Source organism: Microtus oregoni, unplaced genomic scaffold (genome assembly GCF_018167655.1).
Source record: "Microtus oregoni isolate MIOR12 unplaced genomic scaffold, Mior012 000005F_ref0000423, whole genome shotgun sequence".
In the NCBI taxonomy this organism is placed as follows: domain Eukaryota; kingdom Metazoa; phylum Chordata; class Mammalia; order Rodentia; family Cricetidae; genus Microtus; species Microtus oregoni.
In genome coordinates, this window is record NW_024543064.1 from 64331435 (window position 1) to 64349182 (window position 17748).

The following is a 17748-nucleotide window of genomic DNA, read 5'->3' on the forward strand; positions in this document are numbered from 1 at the left end:
AGCTTATGTACAGTTTTGTTCCCATCCAGTGACTGAAAGCTTTCCACAGAGTGCATTCTTGAAACCACTGGAGGTGCAAGGGCAATGCATTTGGGCACTGGAGTTCTTTTTGGAGAACTGTGTCTCCAAATGCCTTGACTGCACTTGTCCACCAGCTTCTGAAGTCAAGTGCTGATTTTCATCCATGCCTCACTCTTTAGTTTGACATCTTACTTTGTGTTTGAGATTTGGAGTAGGGCCTTTGTTTCAGATCAAACCCCTAGTTTTCTTTTTCTGATTGAAAATATATCAGAGAGCACGTGGCACACCTCTTTCCCGCATACTTAGAATGCTGGCCAATGCCAGTGGCAAGACTGAAGGGATTTTCCTGACAGTTTATTTATGTTGGGTAAATGTGTATGCAATGCGTGTGTGTGGGTGCACACTTGCCATGGTGCGTTTGTATAGCCAGAGGTCAGTGTGCAGGAGCTGGGTCTCTCCTTCCACCGTGTGGGTCCCAGGGATTGAACTCAGGTCCTCAGGCTTGACAGCAGGTGCCTTTACCCACTGTGGGATCTTGCTGGCCCTGAAGGGTTTGCTATGACACATAATTCCCTGGTCTTGGTATTAAATAAAGTAGAAAGTAGATGGGTGGCTAAATTTATTACCACTTTTGATCATGGGCTACAGGGATACTTTTACATAGTAAGTGCTAAAGTTAGAAGTAATACTTATCTTTAATTCACTTCCCTTTAAAGTTACCATTGGGCAGTGCTGCTTCCTTGCCAGGCAGCTTCTCACTGAAGTGTGACAGCAGCCCTCTAAGTTGGCGGGATTGTCCCCGTTTGCCATGTTACAGTGAAGCTTGGAAAGAAAGTAGACTGTGCCACAGTTTACCCTAGTTCCTTATTTTTAATGTCCATCCAAGAGTTAGGTTTACTTTGTTGATAATACACTATCTGTGATATTTTAACAATTGCATTAGCTCATTGGCTGATTCCTGGAGTCAGCTAGAGACTGGTATTTTGACTTAACTGCTATGATTAACTAATTTTTTTAGAGTAGAATAAGATCAAAATAGCTTTAGGGTGGCTTTAAAGACACACACCTGCAACTTTGGTTTTTATTGCTGTGTGTTAGAAAAATTATTTAATGACTTATATTGTTTTGGATGTAGAGTGTTAATAGATGTAGAGTGTTAATGTTTTATGACATTTTATAGTTCTGAGGCAGTGGGATATTGTCATCCCTAACTTTTGGAATTAGGGACTAGATACGGCTTGTATTCCACTGAGAGTGATGGCTTTGATTTTAAGTCAGTGAATGCGAGTTTGACTCATGGATGACTATCCTGTACTCTTTCCTAATCACGTGACTAAAGACACTGAGGAAGCGCTGTAGCATTCCAGCCTTACAGCTTGACTTATGGTATTGCCTTGGCCATCTTTCATAATGAACTGCATGTAAGGCTCAGTGTTTTTTTCCTGGAAAAATAATTCATTTAGCTACCATTAAGGGGTAGCAGCTCCCCAAGTTCATCATAAATACTTGGCTCCCAAGACCAAGGCAAAGAGAAAGAGACCATTTTGAACTTGCTTAAAGTTAGTGGGGGCTGTGAGATTGCTCAGTGCCTAAGAGCACCTTCCAGAGGACCTGAGTTTCTTTAACACCAGTGCTCTAGAAGTTAGGCTATAATTAATAACGTGGCTGAATAAAGAAGTGAATTGGTACATCCTATATGGAGTTCATTATAATGTTATTGTTAACTTTTGAACTGTAGAAATTCACTTTTGTGGGTGACTCCTGGTGGTCTTGTACATTTGAGTGAAGCATATATTCAAGTTTACTCTCTGTTCATTGATGTCTTCTCTGATGAGTCATGCTTAGGGACTTGTAGCTTCCCGTTTTGATCATCATTGCCCCGACTCTCACCCAGTGAGCTCAGACTGCATTGTGACTCTGCTTTGGGGCTCAGGAAGGTCAGTGTTCAAATGCAGGACACAGGAGTATTTGGTTTTGTCGAAACTGAGTGACCTCAAAAGAGAGCTTCCCGGATTAACGGCCATGGGTGCTCCTGGGGTTGGAGTATGAAAGCGCAGGTCGAGTGACATCGTCTGATTTCTGATTCTAACACTAGTTATTGGCATTCTCTCAGAATGTCTACCTGCTTACGGTTTTTGTCTCTGAGAAATTATTGTTACACTGTTCATAGGCACTCACGGAAAACTGTTCTGGATGGGAGGCCTGTATGATGGGATAAGCACTATAAAGAAATAAATCAAAGGATGAGTCAAGAAGACACTGCTTGTAAATGCAAGTGCCGGGAAAATCACAGCTCCTCGCCGTGAACTCGCAGTGGTAAGTGGGCATTTGAATTTACACGGGAATGTGCGTCCTTTCTGTGACGTGGTGTGACCTTGGAATCCGGTGGTTAGCAGGTCGTTCATTGCTAATGAAGAATTAAAGGCAGTTGAGACTTATTTGACTTTTTATTTTAAATCTTGATGGAATGTATCTTCTTAAATAAAACTTTTCTATTACAAACCTCAGACACCTTTTAAAATTATGAACCTTACATGGCTTTATGCAGATCTTCTGTGTCACACTAAAAAAACTGATTTGAAGTGAGAAATCCAAACATGTTTTGTTAGGTCATTAGTGCCCGTGCTTTAGGCTGTTTCTATTTTCCAGTCGGTTGAGAAGAATGTAGTAACATGCCCTCACTACTAAACTTAGGAGAAAGTTAAGTGTTGTACATAGAACATAAAAGCCATCTCCTCACCGCCCTGTCAGCGTGTGTTGTGTGTGATCTAAGGAGCGGTCCGTGAATGGCCGTGTGTGCAGTGAGCGGGGCGAGCAAAGATGTCGGGTAGCCAGTACAGAGAAGCATGCACGTGACGGCAGAGTCTCATCACACTAGCATTTCACTGTGTCCAGTCACGACGCTCAAGTAGCTGGAGATAGTAAACATCGCCAGTGCCAAGCCACAGGCTTGCCACACCAAGCAGAAATCCACTGGGAAAGTTGAGGCAGTCAGCCGTACTTCCCGTGTGAGCTTTCTCTGCATAGATGGTCTGCCCACGGCTGAACTTCCCTTCTGAGGTAGATATTTTTACTGTGGTGAATACTGGTCACCTTTGTCAGAGATGGTTCACTTTCCCCTGTTGTCAAGGACATAGTGTTTTCCCTGGAGGCTGTTGTGCAGTCTTTCTTACTCGTCACAGACTTAGATTTTGGAGGACATATGACATAAACATGCTGGGGTCTGCAGTGTAGCTCAGCTTCTGCAGCCATCTTCCCAGGGACCTCAGTCAGCGTGTGAGAGCTGACCCTTAGTACACTGTATCATGGGATGACTGGAGCAGTTTGGTTACTGTTTCCTTAGACTCTATGTACATGTTTCCCATGTACTCTATGTAGAAATCACTTCTATTTTTCCTAAAAACTATTATACAAGCCGCCCTATAACTTGGGCCCCCAAATTTTCACCTTGGAAAATTCAAACAGAAATGTGGAAATAAATTTTCAGGTGTAATAGCTGAATGCCATCTCTTGTTGTTTCTGCAGCTGGTGCTCTGAACCTCATCATATACTCACTGGTCTCTCTGCCCACCCATCAGTCAACTTTTTTGTTATTCTATTTCAGAGTAAGTTGCAGACCTCAGGAACCCCACCCTCATACTTCAGTATAGGTTATTTTTCAATATTGAGTCAGGCTTGGCTTATAGCTTTGGCTTTGTAAAGTGGCATGCACATAGCACAGATTGCCTTCATCTTAAATGTACTTTCCCCAAGTTTGATGAATGTTTGATAAAGCTGCAATAAGATTTTAGATGGTACTCTATTTTTTTGATTACAGAAAGTGTTGTATTTCCGTATATCCTTGTCCTGTCTGCTTTCTACACTTGCGAGTGTGCTCTGATAAGTATTATAAATAAAACTGCTGGGCTAAAGGCTTTCACATTTTGATGGGTGTGCCAAATTGTCCTCTCAAGAGGACTGTATTCACTTACATGCAGGTCAGCAATGTACGGGAGTGCTTTTCCCTGTGCCTTCTCAACATATGAGAAAGTACCTAGTCACTCCCCATTTCCTCATCAGTGATGACTCCCATTTGGTTTTTCTGTTTGTGAGTTGCTTCCTCTTATGTTTACTTTGTCTGCCTCTTATCAGTCATACGTTAAAATATTCTTTCCAGGAGGGCCTTGTCTTTAATTTTGTCTTTTGTGTATTTTGAGCTCAGAAATTTAAATGTTTATATTGTCTGTCTTTTTTGGGGTTTTGGTTGTGAAGGCCATCCTCCCTCCAAGCATTTAAAATTCCTTGCTTTTTTTCTTCCAGAGTTGGATTTTATTGGTCTTTATAAGGAAACAGAGATCATTGTGAACTAAAGTGCCAGGGAAATTTGTGTTACTTTTTGGTCCTGAGTTAAATTTAAACAGTAAACAGAGTGCTGGGGATACTTGAGACATGAACAGCAAATGCTGAATGTTTCTCATACTTATGGAATAGTAATAACACCAGTTTTGGCTAAAGTGCAGAGTCATAAACTAAGTTTGCAAATACATGTTTGACTTCATTTCTTGTTAGTTATTTTGGCTAATCCTTACTTTTCTCTAAAATTTTTATCCTGAGATTACAATTTTCTGTCATATAGTCAATTCTTTTGTTATTTTTTCCCTCAGTGACTCAAATCTTTTTTTTATCTGAGGTGGTGAACTGAAATGGCAAGAAAGGAAAGAGCGTATCCCTTCAGAATAAATAGAACATTGTAAATATTTCCTCAGGGCAGTTTATTACAGTTGAATTATAATTTCTTTAAAAGTAGTTTATGCTGTAGTAATTACGTCAGTATGAAGCCAGTCACTGCACTAAAGTACAGTCACCAGATAGCAATCTCCAGTGTCGAGGAACCAGTTCGTCAGCTAGTCACTTCAAAGTTTGACTATGAGCTCACATTTAATATACAATTAGCATCTCCAGCTAATGAAAGTATTTGGCAGATGCCGCCCATAAGCCTGAGCAGCGCTGTTGAGTTTGATTATTGCTCCGTGTGTAATAGTTTCTGTCCAGCCATCAGCCACACCTGGTAGCCGTCCACGCTGGCGTGATCCTGCCTCTACCAGTCACAGGCTTGTGGCTCTGGGAAGCCCACTGTTCTCCCAGCCGACTGGAAGGACCATGTGTCGCTGAGTTTTACTGATCAGGTATTTGTTTCCAGTGTTCAACCTTGTGTTCCTTGTTTAATTCTCTGGTCTCGCTCTTCTTGGGGATGCTGTTGTAGAGTGTTTCCTTTCCATATATTTTCCTTCAGGGAAACAGACCTATCTTCGATGACGTTGTCACTGTAGTTGTTTCTGTTGTGAGGTATTGATCTTTTAATAATAACAACTTGTTACTTCAAAACTAAAGGAATTAAAAACAAAGATCAAAAGAAGAATAGCTGATAGTTTTCTTTCTTGCTAGTAGGTTTGTTCGTGTTTCTATTCTAATGCTAACAGGGTAGAAGTGAGCACACGAGTGTTCTAGTATGTGAAATTTGTTTTTAGTCCGGAGTAGAACCAAAGCATTGAGAGCCAAAAAGGCAGATGAAGGCCATACTATTGAGTATGTTGAGAGGCAGAGCCTGTTTTTTTTTTTTTCTGTAGCTCTTGATAGTTAGCAAGGGTGTAAAAATATTAGTAGTAAATTTTGGGCCAACCTGGGCTACATAGCAAAGCCCTTTTCCAACTTCCCATCCTCCCAAATTATTCTTTGGAATGGATCTCTTTAGCTATGTGGGTATTTAATTTGTGTGCTTTTGGTTTTTAGTGTAATGATTCCTAGAAAATTACACAGTATGCTTTATTTTCTCTGGTTTTCTTTACTTTAATGACACTGGACTGTCTTGTAAATTTCCGACTAAATGGTAATGAAGTTCAGCTTTTACTTTTTAAAGGACCTAGGTGCTAGCCCTGTTATCATTCTTATAAAATACTGGTTTGGACTTTATCTGATTTGAATTGTTGGGGGTATTACATTTGAGTTCTTGCCATCCCTTTTAAATTACAAATATATTTTTAAATTAATTTATTTTTTGGTTGTGTTGGGGATGGATGCTAGGCAAAGAGTCTACTGTTAATTAGCTGCCTTCCTTTTCTTCTGTTGCTTCAGGAGTTGGAGTTTCTAAGGATGAGAGGGGATGTATTTTTAACTTTAGTGCTCTTTGATTTTTGTTTTGGTGGCCTTTGGCCATGCTGAGCACCCCAAGACCCTTCAGTGGGAGACCAGTCACTCTTAGAATCACATGGTTGGTGTATCATCAGCTGCAGATCTGGGGTCATCCTTGTCTGTTCTCTAACTCCTAGTAGTGAGCCAACTAGTGAGGCTTACTGATTTGATTTTGTTTCAGTTGCTCTCTTCTCTAAAATTAATTTTGGCTTTTGTATTCTTTTAGTTGAATTGATCTGTCTTTAACTTTATTCTCCATACAAGAGTTTAAAGTACAAATCTTACTTACTCCCATTTTAATAACTTTCTTGTGCATAAGAATAAAGTTCGAGCATTCTAAATGGTATCTGTTTCTCCCCCATGGTGAGAGTGTTCCCCCCCACCTTCACCCCCCTGCTCTCGCCCCCCACCCCCTCATCACTGTCCCTGGGAGGCATTGTGGCAGACTGACACCTCCTCCTGTGATGCTCAGGCTGTAGTTACCCTGTCCTTGCCTCCCTTTACAGAACTCCTGCCGTGCTTTTTCATCTTTTAAGATTGAGCTTAGTTTGTATCTGTTTCAGGAGGTCCTGCTTGGATATGGATGTAACTCGGTCCTATCTTCTGTGCATTTATTGACAACTTGTTCATAGATCTAGAACTTACCATAATAAATTAAACCCTTTTAAAATGACACTTTCCAACTGGACTTGTTTATTTAAGACAGTGGTTCTCAACCTCCCTAATGCTCCAAGCCTTTAATACAGTTCCCCACGTACCCCAAACATAAAATTATTTTCGTTGCTGTTTCATAACTGTAATTTTCTACAGTTACAAATTGTAATGTAAATATTTTTGGAGATAGAGGTTTGCCAAAGGGGTCACGACCTATAGGTTGAGAACCACTGAAGTAAGCAAAGATCATGCCTTATTGATAGATGTGTCTACACTGTAGAAAAGGACTGGCACAGAACAAGTCCTGAACTAGCAGTCGTCCTGACGATGCACGTGGGTTTGGAGCCTTGTGGCGTCCTGGAATATGTCTTTTTTCTTTTCTTTTTTTTTTAAACTCCCTAATTGATTCTAGTTTGCTACAAGTTTGAAGATGACTGGTCTAATTTATTATTATACTATTTTAATTTATATCAGAGATGCCCCTAGGCTATGTACAGTAAATAGTTGTTGTTTAACCTTTGTAAGTCGTGCCTACTACAGAATGCATGTGTTTTAGGTCACTGATGGACATCACTTCTGGTTGGAACTTCAGCTCACTTGGAGACTGTCTCATATGGGGATCTGTTGTTGATGGTTAACTCTCAGCTGAATGAAAGTCCCATTTAAACAGGAGTCCTCTTGAGCTGATAGGAATGAAATTGGTTGGGCTTCACCCCACAAATGTTAATCATTTTAACTATTTATAATTTTCACTTCATTTTTGCTTTTAAAATATTTTATAAATTTTTTCATTGTGGTTTTAAGTACATACGGGATCTTTATGTTTACATTCGCATATATCCACAAAGTGCTACCCAGATCAAGGTGCAGAATGTTTTTGGCCCTTTAGAGGCTTAGATCCCTTTCCAGCTACAAGGCACTTTTCCACTATAAGGTAACCAGAATTAGAGTCTGTGATGTTGGCTTTTTGGTGAAAGTGCTAGACTTCTGTACATGTCTTTTGGTGGAAATAGTCACTCTTTTCTCTGTGTTTACACATGGAATTTGTAGTAAGGATAAAAAGTTTCATTGAGCAGATGATAAGAATTTACACTTTTAATAGTGATGATTTATAATGAACAATTAAAATTAGATTATTTGAGGATTTTAGTGAATTTTCTGTTTGTTCCCCTAAATTCTTCTTGAGAAAAAAACCTAAATATACAAAGGAAATTCGGTAAATGTTGTTATATAGTTTCCAGAGCTGCAGTTTTTGTTGAGGAATTGTCCCATGTTTGTAACTCTCTCTTTTCTCTCTCTAGGATTGTCTTCCTGTGGGTTGGCAGGCAGTTCTAGGACTGCAGAATGGGGCTTCGGATTCACTTTGTTGTTGACCCACATGGTTGGTGCTGCATGGGTTTGATTGTCTTTGTCTGGTTATACAATATTGTTTTAATTCCCAAAATTGTCCTCTTTCCTCACTATGAAGAAGGACATATTCCAGGCATTTTGATAATAAGTAAGTTTCTAAGTCTTCTTATCTTATATAAACATTTTTTCTTACTGTGAACGTTCTGAAGTACAGTGTCTTCATAACTTTGAATGTGCTATTTCAGCAGGACTGCTAACCTTTTCATTACATTACAGTTGGACAAGACAGCAGCTTTTCTGGACTTGCAGAGTTAAGATACTACCTCCATATTCATTTCACTCCGAAAAGTCTGTGAAGACAGTTTTGTTCAAGAGAAAAGCCTGAAACAGTTCTGTTTGTTATTTAACTGCAGACATGGGCGGTTATTGATTGATTGATTGCTGTTTTGAGACAGGGCTTCCCTCTGTAACCTAGGAGTTGCCATTCTGCTGCTGCCTTTTCCATGCTGGGCCCTAGGCATGCATCACTGTGCCTAACTTGAAAATGGAGGCATGATAGGGAAGAGGGTGGAATATTTTACTAGGAAATGATATCCTAACGAGTCATGACCCTAAAAATGACTCATAAGGTCATCCATAGTGTTTACAGCTTTCATGTCCTTCCCCTCATTCTGATCTCATAGCAGCTATAAGAAATATAATCCTTATTTATACAAGTAATAAGGCTGATCCATATTGCTATGTATGATCATGTGGTCTTGGCACTCAGAAGGCTGAAGCAGGAAAATGGTGACTTGTAGGTCAGCCTGAGCTCTTTAGTAAGATGTACATCAAACAGACAAGCCAACAAACAAACACGTTTACTTTGTAGTCAGGCACACATTTGGTGAGCACTGTTTGCTTTTTATGTGTTCAGTGTGTTGGCTTTGTATTCCCCCACAAAAGGCCCATGTTTTAACTTAAAATGTATAATTATGGTGACTGAATCTCAGTTGGTCCTTAATATTATTTTTATGGTTACTTTAACTTTCAAAAGTTTTTAATTCTTCATTTCTTAATTTTTAAGAGTACATCTCTTAAGATTCATCAACAGAGGCAATTAAAATATCACTAATTTAGGATAATTTTGAAGGTGGAGTTGATGAAAGGTTAAATGTAGAATTCTTTTTAAGTGCTGTTTGATCCTTTTAAATGAGTCCATTCATTCATTCGTCATCATCAGAGGCCACTCTGTGAAAGCATCTCATTTATTTTAAGTTTCTCAGTTATTTTAGAAAATCATATTTAAATTGGTACGTTTAGTATGGCTATCATCTTGACAAGACTATTTGATGAGTAAAATAAGTTGTCTTCATTTTAATATCTAGTTTATTGATAAGATTATTCTGACGGGATTGATTAAAATGCACTTTTAAACTTTATGCTTGTTGATAAAACATTTTAAAGGGCAAATGCCTAATTTATTTATTTAATTTCATGTTACAGTATTCTATGGCATTTCTATATTTTGTCTGGTTGCCTTAGTGAGGGCCTCCTTAACTGATCCTGGAAGACTCCCTGAAAACCCCAAGATCCCACATGCAGGTAGGGTTTTCTTTAGGTTTATTCATTTTGCTGATGCTAGAATTATTAAAGTTATTAACACCTTATAAATTCCAATATATGGTTTATGTAAGTCATTGACACCACTATGAAACATGTCTGTTTTCAATTGCAAGGCCCCTCCCACCCCCTCATTTTGTGGCTGTTCTTTTCTCCTCACTCCTTAGATCCATATATATTCTGACCATGGAGGTCCTTTTTCCTTCTGTGTGTACATGATGGTGTGAACTGTATCTCTAGTCTCCAGAAGAGTCTGCCTCTTACACCAAATAAATACCTGTTAAATGAAACAAATTACCTGAGAAATTCTGGTTTATTTAAGAACAGGATTTTCACCTTGTGATATTGATAAGTTGCTTAGAGAAAATACTTTCAGTGTTATGGGCACTATTTCTTGTCTTCTGCAGATCCAAATAACTTGATGAAAAATTGAAAATTTTTGATCCTGATATCAATTAAAGATAATTTTTTTTATTAATATGTTGCCAGATAACCATTTAAACCATGAAAAGAAATGAATTGGATTGTTTATTTTGTTATATACCAGATATAATGGAAGCTCACTTTTATCTCTTTTGAGCTTATTTTTTTATTTATATTTTAACTTTTAGAATTCTGTACTTTTCTATATGCTTTTATAGTCCATTTAGGAATCAGAGCATTTTCAATAGTAAGTTAGTGGTTTCCTAACTTGTACCTCAGTGTCCAGATCACAACTGTATTAGTTAAATCAGAATGCTTGGACATTGACCCAGGTGTGAGGGAATCTTGCTGACTTAGGGGGTTCACATTTTGTCTTCTCCTACTTGAGGGAGCCAATTTTCTTCTTAAGAGGCCAAAGAACTTCTTCATTATCCAATTAAAACAGACAAATGAACAAACTGTCTTTATTACATTTTAATTTTTTCAAAGTCTACAAGTCTCATATCACATGATTCTTCAGATAATTGAGTTAGATGAGCTAGATTAGGAGTGTCTAATCTAGGACGGGCCTAGATTACCTAGTTGGACAGATACATTGCTGTCACAAACATAGACCTTTCACTGTCATCTTTTTAACCATGTGTGTATATATATTAATTTTTTTCTTTTGTCTTTTATTTTTGCTATATTTTTAGGGGGGTATCGGAGTTGTCATGCACGTTTTGGTACTGGTTATCTGATGGTTTTTTTGGGGGGGGCAGGGGGTTTCTGTTTTGTCTTTGTTTTTTTTTTTCCGAGATAGGGCTTCTCTGTGTAGCTTTGGAGCCTGTCCTGGAACTCACTCTGTAGACCAGGCTGGTCTCAAACTCACAGAGATCCACCTGCCTCTGCCTCCCGAGTGCTGGGATTAAGGCAGGTGCCACCACTACCCAGTGTAAGTACGTTTTTTAACTTAGTAAAAGTTGCCACTCTAACAAAGAAGAATAATACAGCATGAAAAATGTTGAAAATACAGAATCATGGTTTTTTTTTTTTTTAGTAAATTCTTGAAGGTTGGGAAGTTTCATATAGTTGGGTTCTTCAGAAAAAGAAACTTAAAGCCATAATAATTAAATGTTATAAACATTTTTATTGAATCACACAGAACCATTTTATATACAGTTTCTTCTTTCCTTTTCTTCTTATTTGTTTCTTTGTGTGTGTGTGTGTGAAAAGAGAGAGAGAGAGAGAGAGAGAGAGAGAGATTGAGCGCACACCGAATGGGTGTGCATTCTCAGTCACTTATATGCCACAGTGTGTTTGTAGTGGTCAGAGGACAATTTTCGGGAGCAGTTTCTTGTTGAATAAGATATTGAATGATAAAAACCCTCTACTGTATTGAAGCACTGAAGCAGGGTGTCCTGTTTCTGCAGCTGCATGGGAGCATTCCAGGCTAGCTAGCCTGCCATCTTCTAGCTGATTCTGCTATCTTTGCCTCTCATCTAGATGTTGGTCTTTTTTTTTTTTTTTTAGAATACCTTTAGCATACATGTGATTCACTAAATATGAGGCAAAGTTAAACACCAGGGAATATCCTTTTTCCCTTGAGAAGGTACTCGGAATTGGATTTTAAAACCTTTGAGCATGTAGATGTAGTAGTCAAATGAGATTGTTATACCTATATACATTATTAAAATTATTTACATGTATATTTGAAATATATATAGAAAAAGTGTTGGATCTTAAATATTACTGTCTGAAGAGCTGGGTGAGGTGGTACCTGCCTGTATTCTTACCACTCAGGAGGCAGAAGTAGAGGAATTACCTACAAATATTCAAGGCCAGCCTGAATATGTAGTGAACTTCAGGCAAGCCAGGGTTAAATAGCAAATGTGTCTCAAGAAAGAAATTTTTTTTTTTCTTAAACTTCCTGTGAGTTTCATTTAAAAAAAATTAAATGGGGACTGGAGTGATGGCTCAGTGGTTAAAAGCACTGGCCACTCTTCCAGGGGACTCAGGTTTGATTCTCAGTACCCACATGGTGGCTCACAACAGTTTGTAATCCTAGTAGAGGGCACCACGAATGCACATGCACAGACATATGTGCAGGCGAAACACTCACACTCATACACATAATCATAAAATGAAATCTTTAAAAAATCATTAAATGGTTTTTGGCTTAGGATTATGACAGAATTTTCAGTACTTTCTGAAATGGCTTTAGATGTTCTTACGCGATTTTGTGCTGTGTATGCACAATGTTCTTAGCACTGAAAATTATAAAATCAAAAGATCAATCAACTCTGCAAAACATTTGAAAACTTTCTGTCTTGCAGTATCAAATATCCATCAAGCTTTCCTTATGTGAAAACAAACAAGCATAAGTATTATTGGTATGAAATTCTTTAAATGTTAAAAGCTTGTGTAAACCAAATAATTTCTTTAAAATAATTTGTGATTCATCCATAAAGTTTGATTTGTAAACTCATTTACTTATATAACTGGAATCGTATAAGAATACCTCTGACAAGAAGGGGTTACAAATAGGGTAAGTTAAGAGCCCTGGTTTGGGCAGCAGAGATACATAGAGAGGGGTCTCTATGGCCAGGAATTCTCTTCCCTCAGGAGACAGGAAGTTAGGCATGGAATAAAACATTGATCTCTGTAGACTGCTACATACTAATTCATCAGAAAATGATAGAATGAAGGCATATTTGTGTTTTAAAGGGTTGATTTGAAAAGTCTTTATGTGAATACTGGCCCACTGTGGAGAATCTCTTTGTGTCTGCTTGTGTGAATTGTCAGTGTCAGCGTTGGCTGTGGGTGTTGAGTGTAGCGGGACCTACATGTAGTTGGGGCCACCATGAGGAGTTTCCACTCTGTGTTGTAGCAAGGCCGGCTCGAGGTCTTTAAACCACTGCAGTACTGTGTCTCTCATGATTTGTTCCATTAAAAGAGGATCTGTAAGAGATGACTTTTTAACATAGTTAATATGATACAGATTTTACTACTTTTTTTTTTTTTTTTTTTGTTTTTTGAGACAGGGTTTTTCCATGTAACAGTCCTGGCCATCCTGGAACTCACTCTGTAGATCAAGCTGGCCTTGAACTCACAGAGATCTGCCTGCCTCTGCCTTCTGAGTGCTGTGTAAAGGCCTGTGCCATCACTGTCCAGCCAGATTTTGCTTCTACTTACCTGTTTCTTTCAAAAGATCTACAGCAGAGTGTTTGTCTCATACTTTTCTATCAAGATTGGAGTATTCAATTAAATCAAAGTAATAGAATTTAAAAGGAATCTTTTAGAAAATTGAGCACTATTGCCATCTTCTTTTAAAAACAGACTCTTTTTAAAAATTTTAACTTTCGTATTTGAGTAGGCATTTAGTGATTACCACTGTTATGCAAGGGCCCCACTCTACATGATAATATTCACTCTGAGAACTACTATGTTTGTCCATTTACCGTAAGATTATGGAGGTAGTAGAAACATTAAGAAATTTTAGGAGTTTTATAATGATAAAACTTCATTTTAGTAACTGTAAAGAATATGCATCTCATATAAGGAAGCAATTATTTAATTTTGGAAGATAAATTAATAGCTTTTATAGATGTGATTAGAATGATTTGTAATGAAAACAAAATACCTTTTATCTTTACTTCTGCAAATCTATAATTGTAGGTTGCTTTCTAATAGTCCAGAGGAAATTACTGGGTGTATGGCAAGAGCTGATGCCAGTACTGAGGAGGCTGTAGTAGGAGTATTGGCAGTTCAAAGCCTGCCTGGGTTGCATAGTAGCAAGACCCTGTCTCATAAAAAAAAAAATACCCTCTTCTTTTTATTTGCACTAAATACTAATGATTTTTCTAACCTTCACTTCTTTATTGGATGCCTTCTAAACCCAATCTGACCTCCAGCCTGCTCCTAATATACACATCCAAATTAACTAAAAAATAAAATGCTTTAGAGAAATATTTATAAGATTGATTTCAACTTATTTATGTACTGAAACTAAGACTCAGTATTATTTCTTTGTTAGTGCTCTTATATTAAACAATTTCTATAAATTAATTGATTTATATAAAATTCTAGTGTTTTGATAGAGTTTAGGGTTTTATAAAATTACTTACATTCTCATGATTTTTTTCAGAGCCATGCTTTCTGTTATTTACTTAGAAATAATGGTATTGTATTTTTATAATGTTAAAATAGAAGTGTATAAGAACAGAACATATAGCAGCACTTATGGCAGAGGTGCTTGATTATTTTGGAGACCCAGAAAAAAAGAGGAATGTCTTAGAGAAACAAGTTGAAGCTTGCCTTTGGAATTTAGTAGTGGTTACTGAGTCTCAGCTGCACCGGCTGTTGTTACAGAGTCTCAGCATTACCTGCATGCCTAATTCCTAAATAATCTGCTCTCCTTCCCAGAGCGGGAGCTGTGGGAGCTGTGCAACAAGTGTAATTTGATGAGGCCAAAGCGATCCCATCACTGCAGCCGCTGTGGCCACTGTGTAAGAAGGATGGACCACCACTGTCCTTGGTAAGTAAGTAGATGATCATCAGTGCTTACAGACAGCCACAGGATTGCTGCTGAAAGTACCCTACAACATGAGTGTGTTGGTGCACATCTGTAATCCCAGCACTTGGGAGCTGAGACAGGAGGATTAGTTAATGATAATAAAAAAGAACAGTCTGAGAACCTTCCAGCTTTAAACAGAAATAACACTTAAGTCATTTCATTAAATTTTTTAAAATAAAAAATTGGTTTTTGCAACTCCCAGAATAAATATCTGTAGAGATTTATCTCTGCTAACAAGAAGACATTTGTGCAGAAAACTTCAGAATTAACACATACCCAACCAAATATGCAAAGGACTAGGGTGCGCACATCAAATGAGGCAGTGCCTGCAGAGCATTTGGTGCATGGCCAGATGTGTGGGAGCACTTACCTAACAGCTACCTACTGGGGCTTCTAAGACACAATGGCCACTGCTTCAATTCCTCCTTACTCGTTAGAGAACACTTTGCAGACTTGCTAATAACTCCCTTCCACTCCTTATGCCTTTTATAGTATTTTCTGTTGTATATTATTTACATTTTGTGCGTGTTGGATGTATATAAGAGCTAATTAGCTGTTTCTGTGGAACTGCCAATATATTTGGTCAATAGGGGGCTCTGTTGTAATATTTAAAGACACTATTAAAAAGTAGATTAAAAAACCAAATGCTCTGAGCATCTCTTGTATTTCATTTCAAAGCTGTCACAAAAATTTTTGAGCAAGATATTATATTTAATTCTACTTCTCTTACATTGGATCTTGTTTATATTTAAATTGGTATAGCACTTATAAATTGATATAGCAGTTTATGAATATATATGCATATATATATGAAGTTAACTATATAATAACTCTTTAACTTAAAAAACAGCTCATTTACCTACAGTCGATTGAGGAAGACATTTCACCTTTGTCTAATGATGCTAATCAATTTCACCTCCTTTATTATGATAACTTTCTCTTATTTATGACTATATTTTTATAGCATTGCTAATTAGCAAAATTTTAGTTTACATTGTTTTTCTTAACTATGAACTGTTTATTTAGACTTCCAGAGACTAGAAAAACAGAAGAATATTTTAAATAAAAGTACTTCAGGTTTTTTTAATTGTCTAAGTCTACTAACAGATATTATATACTAGGATATGCAGTGTTAAAAAATGTGCCTCACATTTTAAATAGATTAGTTTTCAACTTTCTAAAACTCGGTGTTACTTATATCCACAATAATAAAACATGAAAAACCCTATGTGAAATCTGCATTGAGATAAGTGGTAATCACTTTGAAAATTCATAGCACTTTTTTATATTAGTTTTCCTTATCAATTAGAAAGATAATAAATATTCATGGTAAAGTTAATGCTTCCTTACAAGAGAATGCTATAATTTAAAGTTTAAAAGAATCATCTGGGCAATGCGCCTGTTAATACTAGTGATCTGTTTTTAAGAGGTAAAGACTAACTTGTTGGTGAGGAAATGAAGCACCCTTTAACTTGAACTGTGATGCTGAGAGATTTCTGTCTGTAGGTTTTTTGTTTCCAGTATCTGTTTCAGGGTATTGGTGGGAGGAGAGGGGTGTAGAAAGAAACTGGAGATTAGCAAGGAAGGTTGATCTAGACTCGGGAATTTCTTCCATTGAATTTCCTACAGAGCACTGCTGTTGTCCAAGTGAGGGTGTCCACAGTATTAATTGGAGACAGAGGTTCTTAATGTTCTCAGAACTGCAGCATTCCAACTGTCAGAGCTTCAGAGTCGGTGGCCAGCTCTCAGACGCCTCAAAGTCTTTGCTTTCGTCTCTGACCATTCTTTCTAAATAGTTTAAGCAGAGGCACACAAGAGGGCTCTGTGCCTGTCAGAGCTCCTATGATGTCTCAGAGCCTTGTTCCGGAGCCTGTGGAGACGAGGGGTGGGGCAGCAACAGCTGAGAGCCCTTTCATGCCTGAGTGAGCGCACTTCTCTTGACAATAAAGCTTTTAATTCTCCTGTTTACCAATAGTGCTCTGTAGCCTCAGATTAAACCCACAAGCATTTCAGCTCTGTTCTGTTTGATATTTAAAAATAATGCAAAACTACACACCTTAAAAGAAACAATTTAAGACACAAATTAATCTTAACACACACATATATGTGTGCATATGTCCATACATATGTACACATGTATACACATATATTATATACGTGCATGCATGTCTATATACACATGCGCACGTGCACACACATGTTATATGTGTCTATACATACACATGCACACACATGCACATGCATGTTATGTATGTGTATATGTTTATGCATACACATGTATATGCATATGTCATGTGTGTCTATGCATACACACATGCACACATATGTGTATCTATGTGTCTATACATATGTACACATGTGTACACATGTTTTTCCCTTCTTGGTGATAGTATATTATTCCATTCTTGGTGATAGTATGGTTCTATTTTAAAAGGAAAATATTCATACAATTTTGATAAAAATAGTTTCATATTGGAATTTTAAGTTAGATTTTTCTATGGAATCTTAAAATAGACTAATTTTGTAGCAATAGAATTTACTCATTTTAAACCAACCTTGGCAGGTTATGATTATAGCATCATCATCTTTCTAGTTGGACTTCGCTGTTGTTTTGGCAGAGAGGACATGAAAATGATTTTGAATATGTTTTTATTTTTAGCTGCCAAGGATACATTTTTCTTATAAAGTAAAAATAAAGTTGTGTGCCTCACAGGTCTATCCAAGTAGCGAGTTTGGGCTGTTTTTCCCTAAAGTATTCGGATTGCTCTCTTCTACTAGAGCGCTTTATGGCAGGGCAGGGATGCAGAGCGAGGTTCTCCTTCTGACCCTCTGGGCCACAGCCTCTTGTAACTGAAGGTCCTCTGCCCACCTGCTCTCCCACCTCACCCAGCTGCTGTGACTTACAGAGGCACTATAAACGTGTATCTTAAAGAGCTGGCTTTTACCTTCATGATCCTCATTTGGGCATCTTACTA

The 17748-nt window shown here is 37.7% G+C and overlaps 1 protein-coding gene across 3 annotated transcripts in view; it reads left to right on the top strand.

The window, feature by feature from the left end:
- Nucleotides 1-17748, top strand: part of Zdhhc21 (zinc finger DHHC-type palmitoyltransferase 21) — a 48538-nt gene that overhangs the window by 3260 nt on the left and 27530 nt on the right. For 2 of the 3 annotated variants that reach the window (XM_041651505.1, XM_041651504.1), the window contains exons 2-5: nt 2192-2337; nt 8145-8341; nt 9679-9777; nt 14623-14734. In XM_041651505.1, the coding sequence (XP_041507439.1) occupies nt 8188-8341; nt 9679-9777; nt 14623-14734 (365 nt within the window). In that variant the 5' untranslated portion in view covers nt 2192-2337; nt 8145-8187. Of the gene's footprint in view, nt 1-2191; nt 2338-5172; nt 5187-8144; nt 8342-9678; nt 9778-14622; nt 14735-17748 lie in introns of those variants that run through there. The other variant, XM_041651506.1, reaches the window with a different exon arrangement.